Genomic DNA, 16,320 nt, shown 5'->3' on the forward strand with positions numbered 1-16,320 from the left:
GAAAGTGGTTTCATGTTATTCAACTACCATGGCAACCTGTGATAAAGCAAACAAATCCCATAGTTATTTAGTCATTACATAGCGTAGTCTCAGGGGGGTGAAGAATAAGAAAAAGAATGGGCTCAAAGATGAACAGACACTTTACAGGTACATGCAACACTCGCCCCAGACTTCGTCAGCCTGGGGAAAAAGCCACATTGTTTGCTCATCATGTTTGCTTATCGTTGCATGATCTGGACAGTTTACAATTTCCCTCTTTCCCTTGCAGCACAAGGTCTACCACCTGGTTCGGTTGAGCAAAATCCTCAAAACAGCTCAAGTACTCGAGATGCCGGCAGACTAAACAGTAGTTGAGCAAGCTCCTTACAGACAGTCGCTCCCTCTCTCACACAGATCAGACTTGTTTCCGATGCTCTGGTGATAAGTATTCTCTACGGGGAGCAGTCTGCGGCTGGCGGTCCTGACACTGACTAAACGTGGTTTGCTTTTAAACACAGATAGCAGATGCTGTCCTGTGTATTATGAATGTTTAAAAAAAAGACATGAACTGTTGGGAGTCTGTCAGTCCTGGTAAACAGCGCACTCCCAGATGATCATCACCCAGCAACCGCACAGAAGCTCTGAAGCTTCAAAAGAAACTAATTTTATCACTTCGATTACAACAGCACATCAATGTATATGAACAGGAAAATCATCAGCGAGCAAACGATGTATAGTTCATAATAAGCATCAGTGCACGTAGCTCAAATTATCAATCAGATATGCCTGCATCACAAATCAACTGGCAGCCTATTAATAAACTGTCTGAACATTACAGCGAAGCCCATTACAAACAGCCTACAATCTAACAATAATCGAGTTGGCTCAATGAAACATGCAGTCGTTACCGTATGTGCAGTTACAACACAGTCTGAGGACCAGGAGCACCTCCATATCCCTCTTCTCCTCTCCTCACTCTGTCCTCCTGCTCACTGCCTCCTTTCTCAGGCAGCGGGCGAGAGAGAGAGAGGGAAAGAGAGAGAGAGAGAGAGACAGAGAGAGAGAGAGAGAGAGAGAGAGAGAGAGAGAGAGAGCTCACCCATGCGCCAGTTTGCCTCCCAAAACCCGCCACTGCATACACAAGTAGAAGGGGCAGGACTGGAGTCTTAAAACACCAAGGCAGCTCAGACAAACGTACATACGCACACACACACATACACACAATATACACATAGGCACAAAGACACACACAGACACACACAGACACACTTACCCTCCATTGAGATAGTTGTGGTACAATCTTTGGAGTCTTTAGGACCTTTTACTTTGAGGTTCTGAAAGGGGAATAATCAATTTGAATAATTAATACACACAACCATGCTCTTGCTACCCCACCTACACACACAGACACACAGATAAACAGACATCACCACCACCATGTGCTTGCTTGGCTGAGGGCTGGCAGAACTAATGAAAAAGTATCTGCAGCAGAGTGGGTAAGCTGAAGGTGATTTTAATGATTTTTTCATTATTCATTTACCTCTCGGTGAATTACGTTTTCAACCATCAACACACCTTTCCAGCATGACAATTAAAGAATATTAATTTCTAAGGTTATTGAGGTTTTGATGTCTCCTGAAATTCAAGTTTTTGTTTTATTAATGACCACAATGACAAAAGAAATCTTAATTTAAGATTATGCTCAAGATTCTTATGTATAATCTATCGATACATACATTAACAATTTTTATTAATGTAACTTTTCATGCAAGGGCAGAACAGGTTACAAAGGTAACAGGAAATGAAGGGTTTTATATTTAGAAACTGAAGGTGACTGTGCTCTTAAGTTTAAATGCTACGTAGACTGAAGGTGGTTATTATTATATTTTCAAATATTATAAGATGAATCTTACTATCCCCTGTGTTCAGGTTTGGCATTTTTGCACTTGTCAGCAGTCACAGATGTTTTGTTAATTAACATGTATAACACCTTCAAAGCTACGAGGAGGATTTTTAGCACCCTAGAACTCCGCCGCCACCATAACCAACCCCAAAATGAATCAAATATCCAGCCTGCTGCAAATGTGTTGATTTACGGTGGACTTATGTAAGTGCAAACCTTGTAATGTGCGTGCGCTGCTCATGTGTCCATACACTGTGTTTTGAAGTGGTGTTCCTCAAAAATAAGACGTTTCCCATAAACGCTGTCACTTCCTGTCAAAAAGAGGATGTTTGGACTCGCCTCTCTTCCCCTATTTACTGCTGTTCCATGTGCATTTGTTTTTTTCTTCTTCTTCTTTGGACCATGAACTCACCTCGGATATCTTCTGGAATTGGCTGTTGGCTTGGCTGCATTTCTCCGCCGTCTCCAGCGCCACCTTGTAGTTGTCCACAAAGGCCTTGTACACTCCCAGCTGGCTGGCCTGGGTCACACGGGAAGAGAGAGAGGGTCAGAGACTCAAAGGTACAGGAGAAACAAGCAGGTGCGAGGGGAAAGACGAGGGACTGTGGCAGTGCCATTTACCTCGTCTCTATTTGATCTCAAGTGTTTGGCGGATAATGGAGACACAATGAGACAAGGGTTTTCCTGTGTGTCATGGTAGTAAACCAAAATACAGTGGATTGAGAAATGAAGACATGCATCACGTTGCAGTTAGCATGTTGATACTTCTGCAGGTCACACTAGTGTATTAAAAATTCATATACTACTGTGGTGAATTCATTTATATTCCCATCCCGCACAGAGCAAGATACAGTCAGTGAACACAATCTAAACTCATTCCCATGATGCCACCGGTAGCTCTGTGCAGTCCTCCTGGGTGACACGGCGTCACTTTCTCTTTTCTCTTCCCTTTCGTCAAACGGCCCCTCTCTGCAGCACTGTACAGTATGTGCATTGTAAGACAAGCTGCAGACCAGCAGTGCATGAATATGCATCCTGCTACAGCTAAGCTTGAACGGCTGGGCTGAAGAGGTGACTGCACACAATTAAAGCAATGAGATTGGATTCGGCTGAATAGATTGAATGAGTAAGACTTGTTACTTTTGTCCTTAAATCCCTTCTCCTCCTACAGTATTTTCATTTCCTCTCTTTCCACCTCCTCTCAGAGTGGGAAGTGCAGAGTTGGCTGTGAGGGAGACATCCGGCCTCCAATGAAATGAATAAGATGTTGGAGAACACACTGCCTTAGTAAGAACAGATGGTTGAGCAATGAAAACACAGTTATTTTGTGATCCAGTCATCGTCAGCACAATTCTGACACAAATGTTTTGGCACATAAAGAGTTAAATAGACAGGAAATAAGCCAAACAAGCGTCACCAAAACCTTGGATGGAAGGAAGAGACCAAAATGAGCGATGCCTGAATTTTCATAAATAGAATTTTAGGACTTGGTACAAGCAGAATGGCATTGTCGTGGTGTTTCATCAGCTCATCATGTTCCTTGGACATGTGACCAGTATCAAACCTCCCAAGCTCCGTCTGTCACGGAGACGTGCCCACACTTCAACAACAAGATCTCGGGTCAAAGTGGTGGGATGGAAAACCACGTTGTGAGTGGAAGTGTGAAGGAGAAGGCAGTCATGTTTGGTGACTGAAAGAGAAAGAAAGGACAATAATAGCATGTTGACAAGCAATAGGCACCATCTATTTGATCAAAATGTAAATAATTTAAATCCTTTCTGACATGTTGAATCTGTTATTTTAAAGGGTGGCCTCCTTTTTATAGCACAGTTTATATTAATAATAATAACAACAACATTAATAAACTGGGTTTGTATAGCACCTGTCAAGGTACCCAAGGCCGCTTTACAGAGTTTGGAAAATGATTATTTTGAATATGAATGCATATTTAGCAATTAGCAGTACATCTATAGTATTTATATACCTGAAACTGCCATCTTGAAGAGAAACATCCCAGCATTCATCAGCATCAACTGCACAGAGAACACGTGCAGTACATGCACCATTCTCTGTTGTCTCCCATGGACCACAGTTCCTCCTGTTGTTGAACTCACTGTTTGCCCTGGATCTTTAACGCTTAACCTCAGAGAGCCATGAATGTGACGACTGAGTATCATAAAACCAAAAAGATATCATTGCAATCCAAATTTCAAAATGTGAGATAATCCTGAACCAACATGAGTTGAATTAACCAACATTCTGACATCCCCTTAATATAAGTTTACCATGCTTAATGCAACAACACGTTGCCAAGACCAAACAGCAGAACTTTTGGTTCTGAAGACGAGAATGAACAGGACCCAGATGTGATCCTGGCAGTCAAGGGACGCAGCTGAACCCTTCACTTGACTGAAGAAAGTGAGAGAAGTTGGAACTCTGGCTGACTTTTATCCTGCGTCTGCCTGCTTCCGCCTCCTTGCGACGCTCCAATGGCCTCGGTGCTGCCGACGAAAGGCAGTGGGGAGCAGACCATTTAATTACACTGCCATCTGTGTTCTCACACTGCCACTCTGACTAAATGTTTAGCTGCTACACCATGACATGCTCATGTACGCACATATACTGAACGCAGCACAGATGGGAGCCGATGACTTCACTAATAGGTGTCACTTGGTGGTGTGACCTCCTGGGGTCCCCAGAGAGGAGGAGGGGCCAACAGGAAGTAATTAAACTATTAAAAGATCATAGAATATTTCTACATGAGATCTCTGTTCATGCAACATAAGCTCATGCAGCGTAACTAATCAATCTTGCCGACACATTTTCCCCTCTGAATATTTAACAGAATCTGTTATCAGATAAATGTTTCATTAAATCTAAAGTTTACCCATGAGTTAAACTCTCCGCTCTCCGCAGTTTACCCTAAGTTTATCTGTCTTCTGGAATGTAGAGCTTATTGTACCAGTACTTAAATAGATATTTTGAGGATATAAATGTATAGTTCTTGTTAATTCCCCCATAAATAAACAGGAAGTTGGCAATCTTTGAGTCATAGTGGGTGACTTCTAATAATAATCCTGTCCGACATGTTATATAACAGCGGCTACCTGAAACCATTTGTGAGATGTTGAAAACCAATAGTGAAATATAGTCAACGAAACAAGCTTCATGTCAGAATTAATCAGACATCCTAAGGTTGGGATGTTTCTGTAAAAACCAAGTCACAGAGGTGTGAATGAACACAATGTAAAGATCTTGTCTACTGCACAGATATGAACCTATATTTCTCTCTCTTTATTTCATCACATTCTTTTGTTTTTAAATCAACGCTGCCAGCCAACGTTGAAGTACTGATCCGGATTTTCAGTATTTGTGGCTCGACTTTTACTTGTGCACTGATGACTAGGAGCTGGAATCAAGCATTGACTATATTTGGACTAAAAATGTGTCGGGTGACCCAGGGTGGCAAGGGTGTTTGCCACTGGGTCACCCGACACACACCAGAACCACAGCCGCTCAACGCTAACTCTTTCATTAATGGAAAACACGAAACATATAACAACTTAAACTATGTCTGACTCTGCCCGGCGGCTTCTGTCTCACACGTGTTCTCCTTTATCTCTATCCTCTCCTGGAAGCTTCTTCACAGGCTTCTTTCACCAAGGGAGTTATTAGACAATTGTAGGTGTGCTAATCACTCCCCTGGTGCAGCTTGAGGTCTCTCCTGAGCCACCTCCACCCTCACACAGCTAGAACAAATTTAGCATTAGATACTGACACCTAATTCTGTAATAACATCTAATATATAATATTCTTTCACTGCCTGTCCTCAGAGCGACGTACTAAGGGTGAACTCACAGGGCAAAGTGTGCCAGGGTTTATTTACCTCAATCATAGCAGCTATATTAGTGCTCGCAATACCAAATGATTTTTAAACTGGCCAACTTTTTTTTTACTCACGACTGCCTCTGGATCTCTCACACACACACACACACACCACACACCACACACCACACACACACACACACACACACACACACACACACACACACACACACACACACACACACACACACACTTAATAGACATTAACTTGTACATGAATTCTATTTGGAAGAGTAGGAAAAATCTCAGACCAGAGGTCTATTTCCTTACATCTAAGTTGAAAGTCTCTGATATGACATGCTGCCTCAGCCCGTCTACATTATGTCGAACAAACACACACACATTGCAGTGTATGCACATGCTTTTAAAGAATTAAAGAATGTAATGCGCTTTATTGAAGCCCTGTTAAAATTACATTATCTTCTCTCTGACAATGTCATGATCTAACCCAGAGGGAGGAGTAACTCACAAGCTGAGAACTGGGACCTTGCCAATTCTATAGACACACTCGTCCACACACATTATTTACATGATGTATTGAGAGAGAGTGTGTTAAGCAGCATGATCCAGTGCAAATATGACACTGAGTATGACAGTGTGGCTGAAGAGTACAACATTTTTACAGACACACAGTCTAATTTGGAATGGTTGGTTCACTGAGCACAAATGGCAAGAAGCCTGGCAATTTTACTTTTATCAGTCATTTAGATGTACCCTGCAAATGACAGAGAAGAAAAGATCCCCACACTGTAATCTCTGGGCTCACGTCAGACTCACCAGCTTCTGAAACAAGTGTCCCACGGTGACCTTCTCGTCCCACTGCTGGATGTTGGGTAAGAGCGCGTCGTAGAACTCCTTGTGAATCTCAAAGATGTCCTGGATTTTGTAGAAGATGGTCTTTATCTGCTGGATGGTGAGCACAGGCTGGGAGGTTGTGGCCGTGGCTTTCAGAGGACGCATGGGCTGTGAAAATCACAGTCAGGGAGAACGGACAGATTCAGGAAAACCACTCAGCCGAGTTAGTACCAATCTTCAATATCTTGTAAATGAATGAATGAAAGGCATCACACCTAAAATGATTTCTCCTCAATTTCAAGCTTCCTGTAATAACATGTGTTCATACAGCATTTTACTATGTCACAAACGTTATTTTAAACACAATTCTAATTTCAGATCAGGCTGTTGGTACAATTTGGGGCAGTTAATTGGCCTAATTGGGTCAGTGCCTGGAAAAATAAAGTTATCTCAGCTTGCTATGTGTCACACAGTGATTAGCTTGTTATCTTAGCATCCCTGCTCTGCAGTTCGGTGAGTTTATTCTCCTCTGCGATGTTACTGACTGGGGGGAATAGAAAGTGAAGATAGAAAGGCTTTCACATCATGGAATGAAAAGGTCTCTAGAGCTGATGATGAGTCAGTCTCCCACTGATTGCAGGGGTTGCGTGATGGCTAATCAGACAGGCTGCCTCACTTAAAAGCACTGATAACAGCTGCAGACGCACAGTCGAAGCCCCCAGCAGGTCTATACACGATGGGAAAGCTGCTAGTTGAGAAGCCTCCCATCAGGTTTGACAAATGTGTTAGAGAGATGATTGGTTTTGCAGACTGGTAAAGACTGTGTGCGGTATCGAAGGTGAATAAAAGCAAGAGCAGCTACACAAATATTCAGTGGAGCCCCTCTTCTTTTCACCGCCATCTGATCTATTGTCAGCCAGTGGAGTTTCACATGAGGTGAGATGTGTCAATACAAACAGGAGGTATTTGGGGTAGTTAGCAAATGAGAAGGTTGATTGACCACTGGCTCTGTTCGGAGCTTGTGTAAACCTCCATCTCGATGGATCCAATCACAAGTGGACAGCTTACGTCGGTTCACACCTGGGATGAGAATGCATCTCCACGTGTTTCCGGTGACCACTTGTGATTGGATCTCACTTCCCTATGCAAGTACGTCATTTCTGTTCACACTGACGAAATAATGCTATTTTTAGTCGTTCTGACAATGTGCTTATGTGTAAGTGTGTGCGTGTGTCGGTGAGAGAGAAAGAGAAAGAGAGCTGAGCCAGGAAGGGCTGAGTGAATCAATATCAACATAAATAAATCCGTATATGGGAAACACTGAGAGGTGTAAAAATACTTTGGCTTCATTATAAAACTGTAGCAGCTTGTGTTTTAGACAATCCCTCAATAAAGTGGGGAAGTGGAGAAGCACAGGAAGAAACCTATTGGTTAAATTGTACAATGACCTGTTGTGTCGTCAGAGATTTACAGTGTTTCTTAAGGTTGCATTCAATGTCAGTCTCGATACACGTCGGTCAAAGTGCAGCATGTGGCTGACGGCAGCAGGATATGACATATCGGGTTAGTTCGGTGAAGCATCTTCAGCTAGCATTTCAGGAAACTTCTGCAACTGTGGTCCTGCCTTCAGTATGACCAGTATTAACCACAAACCACTGACACAGCAGCAGCGCTGCGACACACATGCTGCCGCAGTAGATGAGCCTTGACATGTTGGTCCGAAAAAATGAATGAATGAAATGATATTCTAAGTTACATACACTGTGCGTGTGTGTGTGTGTGTGTGTGTGTGTGTGTGTGTGTGTGTGTGTGTGTGTGTGTGGTTGTGTCTCACCAGTAGCAGAGCCTCCAGCTGGTTGATGTAGATCTCCTCACTGGCCAAGAAACCAGACAGCACCAGTTTCTTCATCTCCAGCCCTTTCTCTATGCCTCCCTGCGAGATAAAACACAACAGAATGTTATACATGCAGTTACTGTGCACACACAAACATGTTCATTTTACTTTACCCATGGCATGGGTATGTGTGGTATCCCCATAGAGTACTACAATTGACATTATGCAGGCCCTAGCCCTGACCTTGCAGCAGTCTGGACCTGTAAAGACATTCTTTTCTGCCATAGTTGAATCCAGTAATTCATTTCTTAACAACGCTACATTACAGTTCCATGACTCAAGCTCATTTCCTGCATGATCCCACTGCAGTTATCACATCAGGTAAACATGATATAAATATATACAAATCCAAAGTGCACTGCAATGAGAAGCAGCTGCCTGCGTGTCTTCACTCTTTTTTACACTCTCTTTTAAAGCCAAGTCACCAAGTGCTACAATTTTATTTTAAGATTTTCATTAGTTTCATGTTTGAGAAACAAATGGGCCGAATAAGACGCACATAAAAATTATCCGAACTCCGTGAGTAGAGGTGAGAAATAGAGCTGCAGACAGTGAGCTAGAAAAGGTAAAGTGAGGTGAAAATGCTTCACAGGCTTGTTGTTGTTCTACAATATATCAGAATAAATCTTTGATCCATCTTCCACGCTTATCCCTCCTGAAGCAGGGTGAACACTATCCCAGCTTGCATCGGACAGGAAGCAGTCAAACGCGTGATATTATACGTCAATATTCCAGTTCTAGTTTAAACTGGATTATAAGGCACTTCAAACATTGTACTTCTAACATATTCTGCCATATATAGTTGTTTTACATTGTGGTGCATATATTTCTGTGGCCCTTTATGTTGGTGGTGTATTGTGATGAAATATATCTTAATTTTAATGTGTGAACATGAGCTGTGTTATACAGAATCTTTGGAATCCTCACTTGTGCCATCTCATCAAGTCAGAACGCCTTGAATAAAACATATTTCACACTATGTGAAAGTATGAAGATGAAAACGGCTAAAGTTATCCAATCAGCCAATCATGTGGCATAGTATCCTGCAGCTACAGATCCGGAGCTTCAGTGAGGTTTGAATATTTCTGAAACTGATGATCTCCTGTGGTTTTCACAGCCAAAAGTTTACAAAGAGCAGCGTGAAAAACATCTGGACAGAAACACCTTGTTGATGAGAGACATTAAAAGGCCAGAGCCAGACTTGTTTGAGTTGACAGGAACTGAGATAACTCGCTGTTGTGAGCAGAAAAGCATCTTAGGATGAACAACACGTCCAAAATTGAGGTAGGTGGTCTACAACAGCAGAAGACCACGTCAGGTTCCTCTCATGTGAGACAAGGACAGAAATCTGAAGCCGCAGCGGCGAAAGTAATGTAGCCTGGTTTGATGAATTTCTACTGAGGCGTCAGATATAGGCTCGGAGTTTGGTGTCAACAGCAGGAATCCATGGACCCAACCTTCCTTGTGTCAACAGACCAGGCTGGGTATTGTGATGGTGCGGCGATTATTTTCTTGGCTCACTTTAGGCCCCTTAATACCAATCATTGTTTGAATGCCCACAGCTTATCTGGGTATTGTAGCCTTACCCTGCACAGATCTAATGGCTACTCCCAGTGTGATAACACACCACATCTCAGACTGCTTTGAAGAACGGGAAGAATGAGTTCAGTGAACTTCAGTGGCCTCTCTCCAATCATCTGAATTCAGTAGAACGGCTTGGGGAGAGATCTGCAGAAAACAATGTGATACGATCACGTCAACATGGAGCAGAGTCGCGTGGAATCCAAGCCACGAAGGACTGAGGCCGTTCCAAGATCGAAGGGAGGCCCAACCCAGTATTGTGTCGTCAGGGCAGGGGGCGTCCCTCTCTCTCTAAGTTCAACAACCTCCTGAGACTCATATCTTCCTAAAGCATCTTCCTCTCCTCACACCCTGACATACCGACTGTAACTGTGCACTATTGAACAGATTTAGCAGCCGACTGCAAGCTCTCCCGCTGTACTGAAGCTTTAGTCTCAGTTGTCAGTCGCTTTGAATAAAAGCGTCTCCCAAATGAGTAAATGTAATGTGGTATGGTGTTCCTAATAAAGTGCTTGGTAACAATTACATATAAACACCATGATTCACACTTTACTGGCAATGGCAAGAACCTATGATCTAATCTAAACTCAGGTCAATGTGCTGATGAAGCATGTCACAAAAAAAAGGAGTAATTAATAATCTTAAGTGGTTTGAAAACTACTCAGGAATTCCTCATTCAAACTCTCCTCCTTCATAAAACTGCGTGCCACCTCATAACAAATGAACAACACTCCCTGAGACAAACACCTGAGCACCTGCCCAGGTAGACTTTCACTCTTTGCCCCCTGCTGAGGCGACGCACCTCACACGGTCCACAGCCAAAAGCGGCCGTAAAACTGGAGATCTGTTGTCCAGGTGACGTTTGTGTGTCATACATGTACTTTCAGAGAGGCCAAAGAGCAGCCATGGGAGCAGAGGGGAAGATTAATTATTAACACGGACAGATCCTCACAATGATATCCGTACACCAGCTATGGCCGATAAAGACGGGGAAGGAGCTATGACCTCATCGTATTATCCCAATAGCGGCGAGACTCCGCCCTCTCCTACTGATGTTATCCTCCAGAGTGCAAGTATACTGTACAATACATTCACATTGCATACGTATAGTATGTGTGAGTAGTATAAAGTTGAAATTAGAGGATTGATTGATTGCAGGATTATTAGGAATTGGTTCACTGGAGAATAGAAGGCACTAACAGAAGATATTTACCTCATAAAGAATGAGAAATATGTTGGTGTGAACTATTTTGATGAATGCCAAAAAAATATAGGCTTTTAATCAAATTGTGAAAAGTGTTCGGTCAAGGATGTAATTCAGTGTAATGAAGGATTTCAGCAGCTCTCAACCAGTTCAAGTGCTCGTATTAGAGCTGCAACAGTTAATCGATGAATCAATCAGTAATCAACTACTAAATTAATCGCCAACTATTGATAATCAATTAATCAGTTCAAGTAGTTTTTATGGGGAAAAAAGTAAAAAATGATTACAGCTTCTTCAATGCAAATATTTTCTTCTTTCTTTGCTCCTCTATGACAGTAATCTTTGGTGTGAGGACAAAACAAAACACCATCTTGGGGTCTGGGAAACACAATCGACATTTTTCACCATTTTATGGACCAAACCACTAATCGATTAATCCCTAGCTTGTATTCCTTGGACCAAACTAAAAGGGAATTCTCCTGAGGACCAGTGCTAGAAAACTAGAAATCAGTCACATTCCTTCAACATTCCTCAAAGTACTGCTAAAGTAATTTTAGGGAACCACAAACAATATGATGCACATCCACATCCTCAGACTTTTAAATAAATAAATAAGTGTCATTGTGTTCTTATTAAAATGACATGCCACGTGAACTCCGTTCAAGATTTCTTAGACTTTTATGGTTTTGAGATGTGCTGCCAGGTAATTGTAGAAACCCCGATGACTCAAACAGAGAAATGCATTTTTTTTTATTTGTCCAAATGAACACACACAACTCAGAGGATCTGTGTATCTGCTGGTGACGTGTCAAGTTTACTCCTTCACTGACAAATATGTAACAGCGAGATGAAAAAATCAGACAGGACGGGGAAGGGGAAAAACTCATTTTTTCCCAACAGCGGGAGTATTTTCCCTCTGCTTCACAAAGAGCTACTGTGTGGCAAGAGGGCAGCATGAGAAACATGCGAGCAGTGGAAGGATTTTTCCACAGAAAACCTGCTCCTGTGTGTGTGTGTGTGTGTGTGTGTGTGTGTGTGTGTGTGTGTGTGTGTGTGTGTGTGTGCGTGTGCACTTTGAAGTTAACGCTTTTCACACAAACACAAACACACTGTGCGTCTTTTCTGCTGAGCGCTCTGCTCTTATTCTGTGTGTGATGAAAGGGCCACTATCAAGAGTGACCGGGGAGCCCCTGCTTTTTGTCAATTCATCTACTGTGGGTACACACACACACACACACACACACACACACACACACACACACACACACACACACACACACACACACACACACACACACACACACACACACACACACACACACACACACACACACACACACACACACACACACACACACACACACACACACACACACACACACACACTTTCTAATAAGCAGAAGTTACCATGAGAAAGAGAAACAAAAGGCGTGAGGAGACATGTGCTCCAGAGCAGCCGCCTCATCAGGCCAGGCTGAGACATCCAATGGCTGTCACACACACTCCCGGCACAGATGGCTGACAGGCACACGTAGCAGCACATGATGCCAACACACCAACACTTTCCACTTTGCTATTTTTAGTCAAGCCTGGTCATGGTGTTAGAATAGCAAAAGCGTATATGAGCGTGTATGTGTGCGTGTGCGTGTGTCCGTGTGTGTGTGTGTGTGTGTGTGTGTGTGTAAGCGTGTATGTGTGTGTGTGTGTGTGTGTGTGTGTGTTTCCCTGCATCCAGCTGTCCAGCCGTCTCACCTTGAACTGTCTATGTATCGGAGTGATGGGATCCAGCTCCCCATCTCCATAATCAAACACCTCCTCCTCCTCCAGCACCCTGTCCAAGTAGCACAGCGCCTCCTCCTCTTCCTCCTCCATGATTCCTCCTTTATTTTACTCTCTTTCTCCTCCTCCTCCCCCTCTCTCGGCCTGTGATTCCCCTCTTCAGGGCCTGCCCGGACACATCAGTGTTTTCCCTTCAGAGCAAGTCGTCTGGACACCGAGAGAGAGAGAGAAAGAGAGAGGACGCCGCCTACACAACCCCACCCCCTTCCTCTGCCGGGCTTCCTGGTGTATGTGTCTGTGTGTAATCGTGTACTCTGTAAGTGTGTGTGTGCTACTGTTCCACCTCGGTCAATGAGGTCTGCCCTCCCTCGACAGCAGCCCCTCCCCTTTACAACAAACGCTATTCAGCCACTTCCTTGATAGCTGCATGGGCTGTTTCTTTCTGTGCCTCACTCTTTTTTTCTCTCCCTCCGGTCTGCTTCATTCTCTTCATTTCTTTTTCTTCAAGCAGAATCCACTTCCTCCTCTCCCTCTCACATCACCGACTGTTGCAGAGCTCTTTTATGTCTCCTGCTCTCTAGCCATTGTCTTTTTATTGATCCGCTGAGAGGCTTGGATGTTGAGCTGAGACCAGCTAATGTGCTGCTGGTGCGGCCGATTCTGATTACAGGACACACAGTTCACTGGGTTACGGCAGTTTCACACAGGCAGAATGTGGGATTGAAATATGAAATATTGTTCGCGTGCACCAGGACAAGCTGATGCTGAACATGCAAATGACAAATCAGAATGAAGATATGATGACTTAACAGCGTGTTTATGAATGGATCCAGTTCACTCGCCACAACCTCTGACCCGGTCACCCTGACCTCTAAATGCCACTTTACAGAAAGTGGCACCGGCATCTGCTCTACGAACCTTCCATTTCTTCATTTGGCTCCCCGGCTAGATAGAACTTTGAGTTCTTCTGCAGGTCACAAACCTCATTTTTTTGCCGGCCAGCAAAATCAAGGCCAGTTCTGCGGGTGGCTAACCTCCTTGGCTTATTAAGTAGGTCAGGCTTATTTTGAAGGCCGCGGACTTGGAAGAGGGTTTGGGAAAAATAAATAAGAATGCATTCATGCTTGCTGCTTGTACTTTTGGTTCACCGCCGTAAGGATCAAATAAGTGGAAGAAGGACAGGATGGAAAAAGAGAAAAAAAAGACAAAGAGGAGGAAGAAAACAAAAGTATAAAAAGGAATCAGTGCAGTTTTATTTATATATTCCAAAATCAAGAACGCCCTCCATTTAAATGTGTAAAAAAACTCAAACAAGGATGAAAGGAAGAAGAAAAAAGGATCCCTCTTCCAGCACAGACAGATGTCTAATGAGTAATAAGTAATATTTGACTCTTATGCATGAACATTTACATGCGTGGTCCTCACACCGAATGTCCCTATGCTACTGTAGCATAGGGACATTCGGTGTGAGGACCACGCATGTAAATCATGGAGGTGTCAGCATTGTCGCTCTCGTGTCCGGGCCCGTGCTAGCTCAGCGTGAAAAGAAAGGCTGACGTAACAAGGCGTCGAGGAGAAAACAACTTCAGAGGAAAGACCTTTGAGAGCCCACGAGGCAGCAGCGCCCGGCATTAATCTCTTGCAGCATCAAACCAGCGAGCAGTATGAAGCCGTCTGACTTCATTAGGGGTCAGGAGACACATGAAGGACAGAGTGCGAGGTTTGATACAGAATAAACCATCGAAACTATTATCTGGTGGTACATTCTGCCATTGGTGTCTTAAAGGTGGAAAGATTCCAATGTTTAGAACCTTGGTGAAAACCAGGTAAGGTCAAAACTAGTTGACTCGTTGTCAATATACAGTTGAGAATTTTGATTTTGCTCTACCTAAAAGGTACCTGGAAAAATTATTTTAATATAATTAATAATATAATAATATATTTATTTAATCTTTATCAACAGCAGTTTAAGGTTCCCCACAGTCACTGCACTTGAAACTGATTAAACAGTTCAACTGCATTTTTCCACTGAATATTTAGGGTTGTAGTAAAATATATAGTGATTTTTTTCCCAGGATACTCAGTTCCTGAGGCTCCATCAACAGATGAAACTATTGAACTGAACTATTGAACCATTTCTTTTTAAGTGTTATCACAAAGTCAAAGAGAATATTCCACGTGTGAATGTATCTGGCATGTTCTTCTTACCCAAACGTGCCACTAGATGGAGACACATTTCCATTTACCCTGCACCGTGAGTGTCTACCAGTGAACGCAACAGCAGGACAAGCTGAATAATTTATAAATTACTTTTACTACAAGAAGATCAATGATGAAGGCCATGATGTGTTTACAGTACTGTGATGCCAACAGATCAAATGGAGGTTGAAGACCAGACCTGATTGAAAAACAGCATTGAAAAAGTGATGTAAAATATTTCTAAAATAAATTTTAAAAAGGGAAGACATTTCCAGTATTTGTGGTCAGTGTGTGTGTGAAGGAGAATCTAAAGCTGTGAATCACAAGTCTGAGCCAACCAACCACTCGTGATAGCTGTTGTTTTCATTCAGCCTTTTTTTTTATGCTGCATGTCAGAGTTGCTGTGGTGTTCCAGCCTCTTTCACTCGCCCCCTCTGTGTGAGGGCAGGTCGCTTTGGGTCAGGGTCAACGCAACTCCCGCTGAGTGTCCCCGGGGTGCCAGAGCGCACGCGCACGCACACGCGCACGCACACGCACACACACACACACACACACACACAGAGCTTTGCTCTGACATTCTGATATGGAAGGAGGGGGTGGGTACATGACAGGACCACAGACACTGAAATAAACAAACATTCAGCGTATTTTGCTTACTGGTATTAGAAATTAATAGAATTACTACACTACTGTACATCAGCTGTTGTAAATGCCGGGGAACTTTTCGAGAAACATCAGCAGAAACAGTGAGTGTTTTGTATTTCCAGCAGCGGCAGCAGCAGGTTATTTTGAATAAATAGAAGATGGTAAATGGACTGTATTTATATATTTATTTTTCTAGTCATATAGACCACTCAAAGCGCTTTACAGGAAAGTCCCATTCACCCATTCACACACATTCATACTCATTCATGCGCTGTCAGAAGAACCGTCAGAGGCAAGTTAGGGTTAAGTGTCTTGCCCAAGGACACAACGGCATGTGTACTGGTGGGAGGTGGGATCGAACTGCCAACCTTCGGGTTGGTGGACGAACGACTCTACGTCCTGAGTCACAGCCGCCCTAAGAAGAGTAAACCGTTTTGCATTTCCTGTTCACAGTAT

General features: G+C 43.2%; 1 protein-coding gene across 6 annotated transcripts in view; it reads right to left on the minus strand.

Annotated features, from left to right (window-relative positions):
• Positions 1 to 16,320, minus strand: part of abr (ABR activator of RhoGEF and GTPase) — a 115,280-nt gene that overhangs the window by 56,631 nt on the left and 42,329 nt on the right. For 4 of the 6 annotated variants that reach the window (XM_035625510.2, XM_035625511.2, XM_035625512.2 and 1 more), the window contains exons 3-6: positions 8,397 to 8,495; positions 6,545 to 6,730; positions 2,295 to 2,402; positions 1,253 to 1,313 (exon numbers count right to left, since the gene is read on the minus strand). In XM_035625510.2, the coding sequence (XP_035481403.2) occupies positions 1,253 to 1,313; positions 2,295 to 2,402; positions 6,545 to 6,730; positions 8,397 to 8,495 (454 nt within the window). Of the gene's footprint in view, positions 1 to 887; positions 972 to 1,252; positions 1,314 to 2,294; positions 2,403 to 6,544; positions 6,731 to 8,396; positions 8,496 to 12,993; positions 13,275 to 16,320 lie in introns of those variants that run through there. The other 2 variants (XM_035625514.2, XM_035625515.2) reach the window with 2 other exon arrangements.

The sequence above is a fragment of the Scophthalmus maximus genome, chromosome 2, assembly GCF_022379125.1.
Source record: "Scophthalmus maximus strain ysfricsl-2021 chromosome 2, ASM2237912v1, whole genome shotgun sequence".
Lineage (NCBI taxonomy): Eukaryota > Metazoa > Chordata > Actinopteri > Pleuronectiformes > Scophthalmidae > Scophthalmus > Scophthalmus maximus.